Genomic DNA, 16187 nt, shown 5'->3' with positions numbered 1-16187 from the left:
CACGTATGCCGGATGCACGTTGCCTGAGGGTGACTTTATGTAGTGTTTTTAGTGTTGCCTGCAGCCTGTCACTGGAGGTCAGGGGTGGAATGCTGCACTTGTGGCATGAAGTTGGCGCTCAGCACATTTCCGACTTGGATATTCAGGTTAGGCACGCTCAACTTAAATATGTCACCAGTAGATTTCTGCATGGTGATTGGTTTATCCGTGTAAGTAGCAGCTGTGTCTCCCAAGGTTGCTCCTGTTCCTGCACAGTTACCTACGACATCTTTATTACGTTGGCTTTTTTTTTTTTTCCTTTAATAAACCAGGGATACTTGGAAGGAAAAGTGATTTATTCTCCCTTTGTAATTAGCCTTGATGATTCGACTCTCATTTTCATTATGCGTTCTTTTCACTTTCCTGGAATTCATCAAGTGGCTCTCTGCTGTGAAGGTTACGTTTCCAGAGACTAAGGGAGCGTTATGAGAGCGCTGGGGGATTTACTGTATGTTTTTTGAAAAACAGTGAGCCTGAGGGAGAGGGCTCGTGGGAACAGACGGGCAAAGGTCAGCCCTGGAGTAGTCAAGAGTAGCCTCTGTGCTGAGACCTGGAAAAAAAAAAAAAAAGTGCTCCTAGGACAAGACGTGTGGTTATAATTTTGCATTCACGGCTAAAGTCATTAGCAGTCACTTTTGTCCTAGAATTTGTTCTGTAGTTAACACAGCTTCCTGTCTGGTCCCTGGTGGCTTGTCTTCTTCTGTGCCCAGGGCAAGGTTGGTTTCTTGGTAAGCACGTTCATAACTGCATGCATCAGCACTGACTTTGTGGTATGTTAGCTCCTTGAGTGTGATACTCTTTTTTTTTGGGGGGGGGGGTACAGATGGGTTTTGGATCAATTCTAGAGGGCCTTGGTAGATTTCTGAATCCTGAAGAGACAGCTTAATCTTCTGCTCAGCGTCCACCAGGAGTGTCCAGCGAGGCGGGGCTGGGCAGCCGTCTGACCACCTGCCCCACTGCCCGTGGGAGGCTCAGCTGAGCCCTCCCGAGAGCAGTTTCAGTTTCACACTTGCTGCTGCCTCTTGTCCACAGCTGAACCGAGAAGTGTTCTTGGGGATCCCTCGGGTGTTGAGAGCAGAGAGCAGAAGGCAGGACTCGCAAGCACCATTCAGTGAAGAGTCAGTGCCTGCCCAAGGCAGTTCTGAGCACAGAGACAAAATCCTTGTCCGCGTGGACATGTTCTCAGCAGGCAGGCACCGAGCTCTTTCCAAATCAGCACATATGGGAAAGGACCTGGTAGTTTCTGCACATTCCAGCTGTCTTTGGCATGTGTAGGCATAGTTACGGAAGCCTCTCTGTGAGGCTATCTGTGAGGTAGATATTATTAGGGATCATATACCTGTAAATACAGAGACACACGTGTGTCCGTGAATACCATACTGGTGTGGGGCGTTCTGCATAACACTTAGAGCGATGAGATGAAATGATGCAGCCCGTGTCTGAGATTTTGCCTTTTTAGCCTTCTAGATGCTGCACCAGGGACTTAAACAGCTTCACGTCCCCTCACGGTTGAATGAGCCCAAGGGGTGGCCTCCTGTCAGCCGTTCACGTTGAGTGCGGTTGGTTGGATGCACAGACATCCCGGACACCTGAGTGTGGCTCGGACAGCAGAGGCCCTTTCTGATTTCCGAGCTCACACTTCCGGCCCCGCGTCTGGAGGCCTTTCTGGGGTCAGTCCTACGTCAGGATGACCTGTGTCCGGAGTGCTCTGGGAAAGGCGGCTTTCGGCAGAGAATCTGGAGACCGTGTGAGGTTCTGCCTGTGTCTGCCACCGAGGCGTGCGGTCTGAGACAGCTCCCGTGGCCCCTCCAAGTCTCGGTTTCCACGTTTCTGAAATGAGCCCACAGTACAGCTTTCCCTTCGTCCTGGCCTCCTCCCTTGCTTCCTTGAGGACCTTTCAAGTTTCCTGTGGTGGCCTGGCCACACGGTTTATCACCGTGACCCTCACCTAGCATTCCCAGTCTCCTTTACCCGGCTGTGCCTTTTCTTTGAATTCCTAGCTCTTATTACCTGCTAACACACTTTGCTTTTCTACACTTATATTTATTTTCCATAAGCACAAGACAGATACTACCCTCATTGGAATGTAACCTCAGTATGGGACAGGAGCTGTATGTATTTTGCACCTAGATTTCCTTGAAATTGCCTTACACAAGCAGGTATTGTGAATGGCTGCAGGAGGTGTGGAGTAGAAAGAAAAACCCAGCTTCTGACTGCTGTGGGCTTGGCGCCGGCCTGGCTTTGATAGCTAGGTCCCGGTGTTCTTTCACTGGACGGAAACAGTGCCCCAGAATCCTGATGTGTGACAGGGTCAGTCTGCGTTGTTGTTAGAACAGGACACGGACAAGACCCCCTGATGCTGAACACTGAGCACAGATCAAATAAGAACGCGTGCAGTCCATAAGCATGACCGCACGCCTCTGTCTCTGCTTCTGCTGTCTCCTGCCCTGTTACACCATTGGATCTGCTCTGGCCTCCAGGTAACAAATTATGATGCTTGGTAACAGAGTTCTTGCTTTATAACCGCGTCCAATCCAGAACAAAACCATACCTTGCTGGCTGAATGTAGTGTTAACCCTAAGACAAGCTCCTCCTAGTGGCAGGTTACTGAGATACCCATGAGTCTCTATAGGCTGGGGTCTGCCTTTTTGCAGTGAGCCAGTAAACCCAACTTGGACTACAGGTGTGTTCCTAGTGGTCTTTTTAAAAATTACTGTGTCTTTAGTTCAGAGACAGAGACAGAGCTCTCATCAATGGTTCATTCCCCAAATACCTACAATAGCCAGTGACTAGCCAGGCCAAAGCTAGGACCTGGGATTTCAATGCAGATCTTCTGTGTGGGTGGCACAATCCAACTGCTTGAGCCATCACCACTCCCACCCAGGATCTGCATTAGCAGGAAGCTGGAGTCGGGCGCTGGAGCTGGGAAAGAAAGCCAGGTATGCAGGTGCATGTGGGATGCAGGTGCGGCCAGATGCCCACCAACCCAGTGGTCTTTGGAGCGTAGTCTCCTGGTGAGTAAGGCTTTGTAGCAGGCATCGCTACAGAAGTGTGTACGTTATTATTGCTAGCTAAGTGATGTTGAAAAGAGGTGTATCCTCTGAGCTTGAATTTTCTGATCTGCAAAATGAGGGGAAAGAGGGCTTGGCCAAATATCTTCACAGTTTCCACCCTGTGTAACTCCTGAATAGTACGAGGCCTTACTGCATTGTATAAAGGTAGGGACTGTGGAGGTAGAAGGTGCGTCTTGGAATCTCCTCCTGAGCTGTAGCACTTTCTTGATGTATGGACCTGGGAAACACACCAATCCTTAAGCTTATTATGAAAGTGTGGTGATGATGACTAATGATATTGATAAATAATGTTAGCCACAATCATAGCATGAAATTTCCAAGGCCTCACTGTGCATGCTGTGACTCAAGCTCTCATTAATTCCCACAGTGACACTGCAAGTGCTATCTCGCCATTGAATACGTGGGAAATGAAGACTCTGAGAGAGGTTACGTAACTCTCCTAAGATCACACAGCTAGAAAGAGGCAGCCCTGGAATTCAGACCTTGGCCTCTGTGACTGCCAAGCTCAAACTGTTAACACTAACCAACAGACGTGATTGACGTTCAACTGGTGCCTTAAAACGTTTAGCATGAAGCCTGCATGAAAGGGTACCCCATTTAATTGGAGAGCTAAGTTATACATCTGCTTATGGTTATCCCGATGGAAGGTAAAAATGCAAGGGTTGGGATATATACCCTTCAAGGAATGGGAGTTGAGAACCAAGAAGCCATGTAGGATGGAGTGACGGAGAGGAGCAGGCAGGACTCTGGGAGACCTGATTGGTGGTGTGGGAGTTAGGGGACCCAAGAGTTATCCTGGTTTTGCCACATAGTAGCTCTTAAGAATTCCATTGTTAGATTTTTTAAAAAAGATTTCATTTATTTATTTGAGAGAGAGTTATAGACAGAGGGAGAAACATTGAGAGAGGTCTTCCATATGCTGGTTCACTCCCCAAATGGCTGCAATGGCCAGAGCTGGGCCAATCTGAAGCCAGGAGCCAGGAGCTTCTTCCGAGTCTCCTATGTGGTTGCAGGGGCCCAAGCACTTGGGCCATCTTCCACTGCCTTCAATGCGGAGAGCTGGATTGGAAGAGGAGCAGCTGGGGCACGAACTGACGCCCAAGATTTTTAATTTGTGAAAAACAGAGGTCAAGGATCTCTCCTCAGCTCACATAGTAGGCACCCCATCTGAGAACATCCTATCATCTGCCATGTGCGGTAAAGGTGCGAGGCCTTGCCTGAATTGCGGAGAGCAAAATGCACATGCGGTCAGATGGCATTTCACCCGTCAGCCAGGTGCTAACTGATCCCTCTCTCTTCCTGCTACCCAAACTTTAGAAATAAGGGTTGCCATAGGAACCTTATCATTATCATTCAGTGGATGTAGACTTGCTCAGGTGGTATATTTCTTCAAAGGCCCTTCAGGTTACATGTACAGTTTTGGGTACAGGAGTTTGGTGCTGGTGGTGGGGCACATGCTAGAAACAGAGTTGGGATTATAATAAGACCCAACAAGACCCCTCCCCTGTCTGCTGAGGGCTCCAAAACCCAGCTGCCATTGTTACACCGTCTACCCTAGCCCCCTCCACTCTGAGTCAGACTTAGTTGTTCAAGGATTTAAATGGGAAATTTGTTCAGCCAATCGTGTTTCCAAATAAGGTTGCAGAGTCTACCTGTGTGAAAGGAGGTAGGATTTCCTTCTGTGGAATTTCAGATCATCATAATAGCAACGCATGACATTGATGGGGTGTTTGTTAAATGCCAGATACTGTATTCACCCTTTGCCTGCGTTTACCTCATTTAGGAGTTGGAACAAAGTCATTGCTATCCCACACACCAAGAAGTGGAGGCAGAGGGAGGCTAAGTCAGCCACCCTGAGTCACCAGCCAGCAGGTCCCACAGCCTAGTGCTGAAGTGCTAGGAGACTGGTTCCCTGGTTTCCTTAGCAGTGATCGCAGCCTGTGAGAGCTGTGGCTAGGACAGTCAGTCTGCACAGGGGAGAACAGAGGTTGAAGGAGCCGGAGACCCTCTCCATCCTCTGTCCTGAGAGTTCAGATGACTTTTCTTCTGATGAATTGAAATGCATGTGGCTGCGGTTGGCCGTGGTGGGTTTTCTGTCTCCCTTTTGCTTTGTAGTTGAGGAGGATCTCAGGCCACAGAGCCACACTGCCTGTCTTCACCTCTTTCCTTCCCCACTAACCATGTGCCGGGGACTTGGTCTTTAATCTCTCTGTGCCTTTGTGTCTTCTCATGTGGAAAATTGGGACAACAGTCGTGTCTGTTCCGTGGGGTGTAGTAAGAACTAAAGGAATTAATGTACTTAAAATTCTTAGCTTGGTGCCTCATAGGTAGGAAGTTCTCAGTAAATGCTGCTTGTTAACAGTGCAATCCATCCTTTGTTTGAAGGTCGTAGCTCTTGCAGTGCATAAGCTCCTGCCCTCACCCCCTTGGGCCCCTGTCCTCCAGGATACATGGGTGATGTGGAAGATAATGTAAGGTGTGTGTGTGGGGGTGCTGGGAAGTGGGCTTTGATTCGTGAAAAAGTAACATTTGCTTGCCCAGGCTGCCCAGGTGGCTAGGCTTGCCGAGGCTGCCCAGGTGGACCTGTGTGTGTCTTTTGGACATGGGGTTTAGGGAACAGGTTTGCGTGGATACATCTGGGAGGTGGAACTCAGGATGGCAAAACTGTTGCTTTGCAGTGGAACTGAAGACACACTGTTATCCCTGGACCAGAAGTGGCACAAGGTGTAGGGGTCCTGAACTGCTCATCTTTCTGTGCCTGGTCCCCAGTGACAGAGCAGGTGCCTGCTGAGTGAATGAGCTGGGGCTGGTCCTCGGTGATTGGGTGCAGGTAGAGCAGGCTGAGTAGGCAGGTGGGCAGCGTGGAAGCAGAGAAAGTGAAAAGCTGGTGGGGTGGGGTGCAGGGGAGAGGAATTTGCCTTTATTGGGTTTCCAAGCCCTGGAGGCAGGGAACCGGATCCTCCAGTTGGTGAGCCAGAAGAGATGTCACAGAACAGGTATTTGTTGAGGTACAAGATCCAGGCGCCTCTGCCTCAACGTCTCTGGATAACAAGGGGACTTGCTAGGAGTACTTAACTGAATCCCAGGCATACTCAGAATGAGGGCTCCTTGGTGGGGGGATAGGCATCCCTTTGGTGAAACCACTGGGATTTGGGGGGGGGCCAGTACTGGGCCATGTGGAGGGTGCATGGGGCATTTGAGACCTGTCTCTTTTTCTTTGGCTAAGACAGAGCCTGGGTCAGCCTGGGTTGGGCTCCTGCTGTGTGGACAGGTCACCTGGAGCCTCTTTGCTTGTGTTCCTCAGTGCTGGAGGGAATGGTTTAGTTGGAGTTATGCAGGCGGGCCGGTGGGGGTGGGGGTGGGGAACAGAGCTGCTGGCTTTCTCACAGCACCTCCCCCTTGGGCTCAGGAGCCCAGTGTAGAAACCACTCAGCCACCACCTTGTTTTCATTCCGAGGCTCTGTGTGCTTTAGGTATAAACACACTAAGAAGGAAGAATGTTGGGGAGGCTGGGAGATTTCTCATTAGTATTTCTTCTAATAAGCACTGACTTGTTTGTATTTGGAGCTTTGGCAATAGAGGGCCACTTGAGGAGTGTCATGTTAGTAAAAAAGAGAAAAAAAGAAACCTGCAGAGGACTTTATAAACCCCCCACGACTGTGTTGCCTGATTTACTTGTGATTACTCATGTTCTGGCTGCTTTCACAGAACGGGTATTAATTGGCGGTGGGGAGTCTCTGCTTCTCACACAGTTTTGTGAAGCAAAATGGTGGCATTGATCATTTTGGGGTCCAGCTTTGTAACCGTCACTTAGCGTCCGTGGGGGTGGCAGGAGTGATGGGTTTGATGATTGATCCGGGGCTCTGGCTTGTATTTCAGCTGTTTGGAGGAAGGAGAAAGCTGATGAGCCAGTGAGTGAGCGAAGGCAGCGGAAGATGGAGTTGTGCTAGGTTTTGAGGCAGTCACTTAAAAAAAAAAAAAAACAGACAAAATGTGAAATGGTGGAAGCTGGAATTGTTTGGCTTTGTCGTCGTCTGTAATCTGAGAAAAAAGATGTTTGGGTCTTTTCGGAAGACGTGGGTCTGAGGTGGGCTCTCTGTGTGAGTCATGTCACTGCGTCCTTCTCAGAAGTGGGCTGAATTTAAATGCTGGCTATGCGTTCTGTAGCTGTTACCCACCTGCTATGTTTAAAACATGATTTGGACAACTGTCCTCTCTTCTGGATTCTTAGAATTCAAGCTGCATTCAGTGTTGTTAACATGAAGTGACTCTTACGTAATTCTGATTTTAAAAAGTACTGATCTCACATTGTTAAGTGAAAGGTGTAATGTAACCTGGGTAAAAATAAGGAGGTAGACCTTTATGTATTTGCATACCCATGAAACCTTTTGAAAGATGTTACAAACTAGAAAAGACAGTCTTCACATAGACAATGGTTATGAGTGGCCACCAAGAATGCCAAGAAAGAAACTTCCGGATTTTCCTTACATCCTGATAGGACTTGAATCTGGTCAGGACCCTGGACCCAGCTGTGAGTTCACAGGAAGTACAGAGGGCAGAGGCACCTGTCAAATGACAAACAGAAATGCAATCAGGAAGATTTTTTTTTTTTTAAGATTTATTTACTTATTTGAAAGTGAAAGTTAAACAGAGAGGCAGAGGCAGAGAAGAGAGAGGTCTTCCATCTGCTGGTTCACTCCCCAAAGGACTGCAATGGCCGTAGCTATGCTGATCTGAAGCCAGGAGCCAGGAGCTTCTTCTGGGTTTCCCACACGAGTGCAGGATTTGGGCCATCTTCTACTGTTTTCCTAGGCCATAGCAGAGAGCTGGATCAGAAGTGGAGCAGCCAGGACTTGAACTGGTGCCCACATGGGGTGGCGGCACTGCAGGCGACGACTTTAGCTGCTATGCCACAGCGCTGGTCCCCAGGAAGATTCTTAACAGTGGAGAGAGAACTCTACAAAGTCAGCTCAAGTTCTTCATTGAGTAGATGAAAAGAGGCTAAAAATGCAGGAGCCAGTGGCCTCTGGATCTCAGATTATTATTATAGGGATTTATTTATTTGAAAGGCAGAGTTACAACGAGAGTGGGAGAGACAGAGAGGAAGAGATCTTTCATCTGTTGGCTTCACTGCTGAAGCCAGGAGCCAAGAGCTGCTTCTAGGTCTCCCATATGCATGGCAGGGACCCAAGCCCGTGGGCCATCCTCTGCTGCTTTCCCAGGCGCGTTAGCGAGGAGCTGGACCAGAAGTGCAGCAGCTGGGATATGAACCTCCTTAACCTGTTACACCACAATGCTGGCCACAGATGGTGATGATGACTTTTAGTGCAATACTGACATTGAGACTTAGTTTTTAAAAGTCTTTTTTTTTTTTTAAAGGTATTTTGAAAGATTTGTGACTGAGATGATAATGGTTTTCTGGAGACTTGCTCCAGAGCAATCCAGGGCGTTGGGGGAGGGGGACTGGGAAGCAAGAAAACGAGAGATTGTGTGTGACTTGATGATTGTTGACACTGGGTCATGCATATACAAGTATCGGGACTCATTCCTCTTATGAATATATTTGAGATTTTTTATAATGAGTAATTAAAAATATTTTTGTTTTACTTGAAAGGCAAAGAAACAGAGATCTTCTATCCCCCGGTTCAGTGCTCAATTGCCCACAAGGAGCCTAGAACTCCATGGGGGTCTCCCATGTGGTTGGCAAGGACCTCCATACTTGAACCATCACCACTGCCTCCTCCCAGCATGTACATTAGCTGGAAGGGCACGAGGCACTCCAGGATGGGACACAGGCATCCTAAGTGGTGACTTAACCGCTTGCCAAGTGCCTGCCACCTAATAACCACCTAAAGGAAAAAATCCACCCTGTTTCTCAGCCCCTCCTTAGAGCTAGGTGGTGGAGAGTCCATTGTAGAGGGCATCCTGAAATTCTCCAGCTTGATGTTGTGATAGAAAGAAGCTATGTGACCAGTGCCGTGGCTCAACAGGCTAATCCTCCAACTAGCGGCGCCGGCACACCGGGTTCTAGTCCCGGTCGGGGTGCCGGATTCTGTCCCGGTTGCCCCTCTTCCAAGCCAGCTCTCTGTTGTGGCCAGGGAGTGCAGTGGAGGATGGCCCAAGTGCTTGGGCCCTGCACCCCATGGGAGACCAGGAGAAGTGCCTGGCTCCTGGCTTCAGATCAGCGCGGTGCGCCAGCTGCAGTGTGCTGGCCGCGGCGGCCATTGGAGGGTGAACCAACGGCAAAAGGAAGACCTTTCTCTCTGTCTCTCTCTGTCTCTCTCTCTCACTGTCCACTCTGCCTGTCAAAAGAAAAAAAAAAAAAAAAAAGAAGCTATGATTTCCTTATGCCATTCTCCTAAGTTCTAGGAGTCTGTCCAAGGGCGGGGACAGGTGAGAGAGGGAGGCTTAGGTGAATGGGATTTCAAAACCCTGCACTTGCATGTCAGTCAGGGCTGCTTCCCCTCTGTGCTTTGTATCTTGGAGTTTCCCCGTAAGATTTCATTTGGCATAAAGTCGTTAAGTTGGAGGAAGCCAGCGACCAATTCCACACGTTCCTTGCTCCACTCTGGTATGCCACTCTCCAGTGGTTAGCCTGGGTTTCCCAGGAAGATAGAGCTCCTGCCTGCATTCATCCAGCCGGGATGGAGCCGCTCTCTGCCTGCCGGGCTCCAGCCTGAAAGCCCCGCTGACCGCACCCTTACTGTGTGCTCCGAGCTCCCACCTTGATCTTGCACCAGCCTCCTGGCCACACGCGTGTGCCAGGAGGAAGACCTTGAATTTGGGAGAAGAGCAGCCTCTAGGGTTGGGCTGTAGGCGGGCTGGAAAGCCTGTATCCTGAGCCCTGAGTCATTGTTAATGCTTGTTGCACCTGCTGCTCATCTTCAGTAACACCAAGGAGACTGCGGGGTCTCCAGAGAACCCATCTTTGAGGGCCGGGGGCAGTGGTAGAGCCCAGCTAGAATGAGGGCTGTTTCTGTAAGTTACAGTACCCCCCAGCCCTTCCAGGCAAGAAGGCGGTGGGAGGCCGGCGCCGCGGCTCACTAGGCTAATCGTCCGCCTTGTGGCGCCGGCACACCGGGTTCTAGTCCCGGTTGTGGCACTGGATTCTGTCCCTGTTGCCCCTCTTCCAGGCCAGCTCTCTGCTGTGGCCCAGGAGTGCAGTGGAGGATGGCCCAGGTGCTTGGGCCCTGCACCCCATGGGAGACCAGGAGAAGTACCTGGCTCCTGCCATCGGATCAGCGGCCGCAGCGCGCCGGCCGTGGTGGCCATTGGAGGGTGAACCAACGGCAAAGGAAGACCTTTCTGTCTGTCTCTCTCTCACTGTCCACTCAGCCTGTCAAAAAAAGAAGGCAGTGGGTACATCAGTCTGTACAGAAGGGCCTGAACAGACTGTTGAAGCTGAGTTGTGCCTGCCTTTTTTTATGCTAATGTTTGATCCCTGGTCCTTAAACTTACTGTAGTGCACCTAAGCCTTCCAGGTAAGGCTTATTTTCATCAGTGTCATTTGGGTAGAGATTTGGCCAGGTTGGGGGCAGGGTTTGGAGTGGTGGTGGGGAGTTTGGTGGGGGGAGGGTTTGAGTGCAGTTTAAGTCCTCATTAGGTCTTGAGTCTAGCTGAGACCCCGCCCCTCTTGGCCTGCTTACCAGTGTGGAGATCTCTTGAGCCTCTCAGGTGAACCTTTTGGGCAAGGCTATTTAGCACTGTGAAGAATACTTAGAAGTAAGCTCACGAGTGATGTCCGTACCCTGGAGTCGTCATTTGTTATTTTAATCTTCAATGAATGTGTGCTGTGATCTGGCTTAGAGGCATGGCCAAGACGTGGCCCATACTCAGCAGTACACAGTCTGATAATTTAATGAAAATGGATACAGCAGAGATCGATTTTATTGAACCTCTGCTTCTTCCCTGCGAATGCTTGCCTGTGTTCGGCCATTGAATCCTCAGACCACCATCTGGGAGAGTTGCTGACAATAGCTCCATTGTATAGATGGACGCCGAGGCTCAGAGAGATCATGGAACTTGGCTGAGGTCGTGGGTGGTAGAGACGGGATTTGACGCAGACAGCTGTGTCCAGGGTGCTCGGTCTTCTGCCCGTACTCTGCTGTCTTCCCCCATGAAAGGATGGACTGAAGATCCACTGCACTACAGTGGACACAGCTGCGGGAATGGGTGAACGCACAGAGGTGGTGGAGGAGGCAGGGTGAGCTCATGCGTGTGCAGGACAGGAGGGAAAACCATCGAAGGCTCCTTGGAAGAGGTGGTGCCTGGCCGGGTTTGGGGATGACAAGGACTGTGGGGCAGGAAGGGAGTGTAGGAGAGCAGGGCCAGAGGAACAGCATGTGCAGCGGCTCAGAGCCACAGTTTCGAGATCTGCAGCGGGTGGTTTGGGTTGGGGCAGGAAGTGTGGGCGAGAGAGGGAGCAGACACACAGGAGAATTCTCAAGGACCACATCCGAGCTGTCTCTCTCCTCAGGGGCTGATAGCTGCGTGTGGATACTGTAAATAAATTATTAAATAAAATTAGATCTCTGGTTCTGAGTCTCAACAGCCATGTGCAGCAAGCGGCCACCACGTTGGAGAGCATGGATAGCCGTCGAGCACATCTTCCAGAATGTTCTGTGGGCCAGGGCAGGGCTGAGTCATTGTCTTCCTTGGCACCCGACTGGCAGGCTGCACCTGGTGTTCTGTGGGCCCCGCCTGTGTCAGGTTTCAGAGGATTTCTTCTGTTTCGGTAGGAGAGTCAGGGCGGCAGACTGGGGAGGTAGACTCTGCGGTGAGTGGAGAAGCAGTGTACAGTTGTTCAAGATAGGAAGGTTGGTGACTTTTTTCCTCCCTTAGCGCTGCTCAGATCAATATATAAAAACCCCAAGAAAGATGTCATTTTCCCTCTAAGCCAGCAGAGCTACTGGTTTCATTAAAAAGGCCATGGCGAATCTATTTTTAATTTTATTTTTTATTAAAAACACCTTACTGCTTGAGATTCTAATCTCTAACAAATAATAGGTGTCATTTTTGAATTGCAAATAGCCGGGGCAATAGCCTCCGTGGAAGGTGCTTTAATAAATAGCATTTGGCGCTTTACATTATCGTAGGGACAAAAATAGGTCAAAAAGCCGCTCCTTTTTACTTCTGAGTACAATGTTCTGACTCTCCAGATGGCGAGGAACCATTTAGAGGCTATAAAGGGATTTTGATTTAGATAACGGTAGCCTTGTTTAATTTCACCAACATGGTATTTTGTACAAGGAACCTGGCTTTCTTTGAAGTGCATAGGCTCAGTTGTCAGATGTTTTAGATTGTTATTTGTGGCCAGGAGATTGAGTGGGGAGGACGTTTTGTGATTTACTTTTGTATTTCAAAAAAACTCTTTGCCATTATTTTTGGAGTACCTGGAGTCCCCCTCACTTTTTGTTTTTTAAAGATTTATTTTTTTATTTGAAATTCAAGTTAGAGAGAGACAGAGAGGGAAGGAGAGACAGAGGGAGAGGAAGACAGAGAGAGAGAAAAATCTTCCCTCTGCTGGTTCACTTCCCAGATGTCTGCAATGGTCAGGGTTGGGCCAGGCCAAAGCCTGGAGCTTCTTCCAGGTCTCCATGTGGGGAGCAGGTGCCCAAACACTTGGACATTTTCTGCTGCGTTTTCTCCATGCCGATAGCAGAGAGCTCCATCAGGAGTGGAGCAGCCAAGATACAAACTAGCACCCATAAGGGATGCTGGCATTGCAGGCGGTGGCTTTACCGTCTATGCCACGAGGCCAGCCCCAGTCCTTCTCCCCTTGTACCTGAGGGATGTGCTCCAGGACTCCTGGTATTTGTCCAAAACCTCAGATAGAGTGGAACTCTATACTTTGTATCTTTTCCCACATATACATGTCTATGATAATGTTACATTCATAAATTAGGCACATCAAGAGATTGACCGTTACAACTATGAAAACAGAATGGCACTATACTAGAGTACAAATTATTTACAACTTCTAACTGGTTTATTTCTAGAATGGTCCATGCAATATTTTTGGGCTGTGGTTGATTGTGGATAACTGAAGCCAAGGAAAGAAAAGCACTGGTAGGGAGGGACCTGTGACTGTACTTGGTCCCGGAAGACTTGCTCTGCTTGGGTTCTGGTTTTTGTCTCTTAGGGTCTCTGTGACTGTAGTCAATAGCATAGTGTTTGTTCTCCCTGCACAGTGTTCCTCTGAGAGAGTCCCGCACGCGCCTGTTAGCCCATGAACTCCAGTGAAGATGCGATTGTGGGTATCAGGATGCGACAAGTAAGTAACCTCCGTAACTCAGTGATTGGCTGGGGGCAGGCACCTGTCCTCGCCAGAGCCGTCAGCCTGCAGAGAGACCGCCCTAGGGGTTGTTGAGTGAAGTACCTGTGCTCTCTTCCATCGGCCTTGAAACTGGGAGGGTATGACTCTGCACATCCTACGTAGCAGCTGTCAGCACTGCACGGCATTGGAGAGCGACGTCAGAATGGCAAGAGCAGATCTGAAAGGTGTAGAGACCGCATCATCTGCTCGGCCTTGATGGAACTTGACCTGAGTGTGGCTGTCACCTTGGAGTAAACCATTAAGGGAGTAAACCATTAAGTCCTCTGTTTTGCATAGACTGGTTTGCATTGGATTTTCTGTCCCTTTTGTAGGGAAGCTGTCTTATGATCTTTGTGGACCATTTTTTGCACATTTGTAAAATGGAAAAATGGGAGCAGTAGTGTTTGGCTGTTGCCTCGGGCTGTTGTAAAGGTGTGACATAACCAACGGCATTTCACAAGGGGTAGACATTCAATGTTTGCAGGGGAGGAGATGCTCTTTTCCGACCAAAGTTTGACTCCTCTTGTTAGAAAGAGAGCAACAACTTAGCTTCACAGATCAAAGCTAATGGAAGAGATTAAACCATGTTCTACCACTCTCTGTATCTTGCAAAACGAGTTGGTCTCCAAAAATAGTTTTGAATGAATATATGTATAAGAAGTTCTTAGGAGCTGGAAGTAAAAAGTGAAACATGATTCCTTATTTATTTTTAGATCCACTTTTGGTATCTTAAACTAGACGACTTTTTGGTGTTTATGGCTTCTGTTTTCCTGGATTTTTAAGTGGGGATATCCAGCGGGCGGGAGTGGGGGTGGTGCCTATTTAATGCTGCAATGTTCTGTGTGTGGTATTTTTTTTTAAGAAATATTTATTTATTTGAAAGGCAGAATTACAGAGAGGCAGAGGCAGAGAGAGAGAGAGAGAGACAGACAGACAGAGGTCTTCTATCTACTGGTTCACTCTCCAAATAGCTGTAATGGCCAGAGCTGGCCCAATCTGAAGCCAGGGGCCAGGAGCTTCTTCCGGGTCTCCCATGCAGGTACAGGGGCCCAAGACATTGGGTCATCTTCTATTGCTTTCCCAGGCCATAGCAGAGAGCTTGATCAGAAGTGGAGCAGCCAGGACTAGAACCAGCACCCTATGGGATGCTGGCACTGCAGGTGGCAGCTTTACCTGCTACGCCACAGTGCCAGCCCCCCATATGGTATTGTTTTAATCAGGCGAGTAGGACAGAATCCAAAACCTCATCAGTATGGGTGTGTGTTTCCCACATTTATTTTTCCTGTGTTGATTTACATCATTTCTTACCTGCTTCAATTCGGAGGCATTTTCTGTCCTGTCCTGGTCTCTAGGTCATTTCACAATGATTTCATAACCCCTAAGTAAGTTGAATGACTGCAGTTTTAGGTGTCGTGCAGCAGGAAGTGCCTGGCCTTTAAGGCAGGACAGCTCTGGGTTTGCAGCCTGGAACCCCTTCCTCCCGGAGTGACGTTATCTGGGGCAGGGAGGACCCTGGTTCTCTGTGCTGGCTTTGTCCTGAGGGTTACACGGCAGGATGCACGAGCGCACCTCACATGGAGGAGGTCGTCGGGAACCCATTTCCCTAATTTTTTTTTTTATTTGTAAAAATGTGTTATTCTAAGGCAGCAGTCTGGCTCCAGGGAAATTAAAAGTTTTATTAAAGAATCAGTTGGTCCCCAGGGCATTCATATTTTAATTGTTTAGGCTGCTGAATCACTCAGTGTGCTGTCTTCGTGGTCTGTGGGTGAGGATGTGCCCGTTGGTGTGTTATAAACCAGGGCACTTCTCAGCTCATTCATCTCCTGGGCCACCCTGGGGGTCGTCTCTGCCAGGTGTGGAGGGGACAATCTCTTTTCTTCTCCTTGCTGGCCTCGTGACCTCTTGGGAGGTCTCTGCAGAACAGTGTGTGAAAGCTGCTGTTTAAGGAAAGGTGGTATTTTCCACCAGACAGTCTGTCCATTCTGAACCCTCTTGGCATGGGTTTTTTTTTTCCCTCTCCTGGGTGTAGCCCATTCCTTTCATGTTTTCCTTCCCTGACACAGATAAGAAGTAGAGTTGTCATGGGGAAGGTGGACTGGGTCATCCTGCAGACAGCATCAGGGGGACAGGGAGTAGCAGGGGCTGGAAGCCAGCCAGGAAGAACTTGGAACAGCTGGAGGCCTCTGTCACAGGCATGGCCTGTTTCAGGAAGCACTTGAGATCCACTGCCAGCCAGTTTTCGCTGGAGGTCAAAGGACAATTTTAAATTAATTTAATTTGAGAGAGAGGAAGAGGGAGAGAGACACTCCTGTCTGCTGGTTCACTCCCAAGTGCCCATACCAGCGGGGGCTGGGCCGGGGCTGCAGCCAGGTCCGGGAACTCAATCCAGGGTCTGCACCAGCAGGCAGCCGCCGTCAGGAGCTGGAGCTGCGAATGCAGAATCCGGCCGCTGTGCTGTGGGATGCAGGCGCCCTAACTGGCGACTTCCCTGCCAGACTAAATGCCCACCCCAGACGGGCAATTTCTGAGAAGCATTGTGTGAGTTCCTGCTGGTTCTCTGAGTCCCTGAGGATTGAGTAGAGGACCTCTCAGTCGTGGTCCCCACATGGAACAGCAGGAGAGCTGTGCAGTTCAGGCCACACGGGAGAGTTGGATGGGGTCCTTGACGACGGTCAGCAGGAGCTGGGGCACCGTGGATCAGCTTGTCTCCATACAGCACGTGGGCAAAGAATGACAGGTCTATATTTTTAAAAGATTTA

The 16187-nt window shown here is 49.3% G+C and overlaps 1 protein-coding gene across 5 annotated transcripts in view; it reads left to right on the top strand.

Moving 5' to 3' along the window:
* LARGE1 (LARGE xylosyl- and glucuronyltransferase 1) overlaps positions 1–16187 on the top strand; it is a 564622-nt gene that overhangs the window by 65197 nt on the left and 483238 nt on the right. For 2 of the 5 annotated variants that reach the window (XM_051846588.3, XM_051846589.3), the window contains exon 2: positions 13304–13386. The exons of the other annotated variants lie outside the window; for them this stretch is intronic. In XM_051846588.3, the coding sequence (XP_051702548.3) occupies positions 13358–13386 (29 nt within the window). In that variant the 5' untranslated portion in view covers positions 13304–13357. The remainder of the gene's footprint in view (positions 1–13303; positions 13387–16187) is intronic. 5 annotated transcript variants of the gene reach the window in all.

This window comes from Oryctolagus cuniculus, chromosome 11, assembly GCF_051225735.1.
Source record: "Oryctolagus cuniculus isolate XC-2025 breed Fujian yellow rabbit chromosome 11, ASM5122573v1, whole genome shotgun sequence".
Taxonomy (NCBI): domain Eukaryota; kingdom Metazoa; phylum Chordata; class Mammalia; order Lagomorpha; family Leporidae; genus Oryctolagus; species Oryctolagus cuniculus.
Note: the sequence above shows the minus strand (reverse complement) of the source record. Positions and strands in the feature narration are given on the sequence as shown.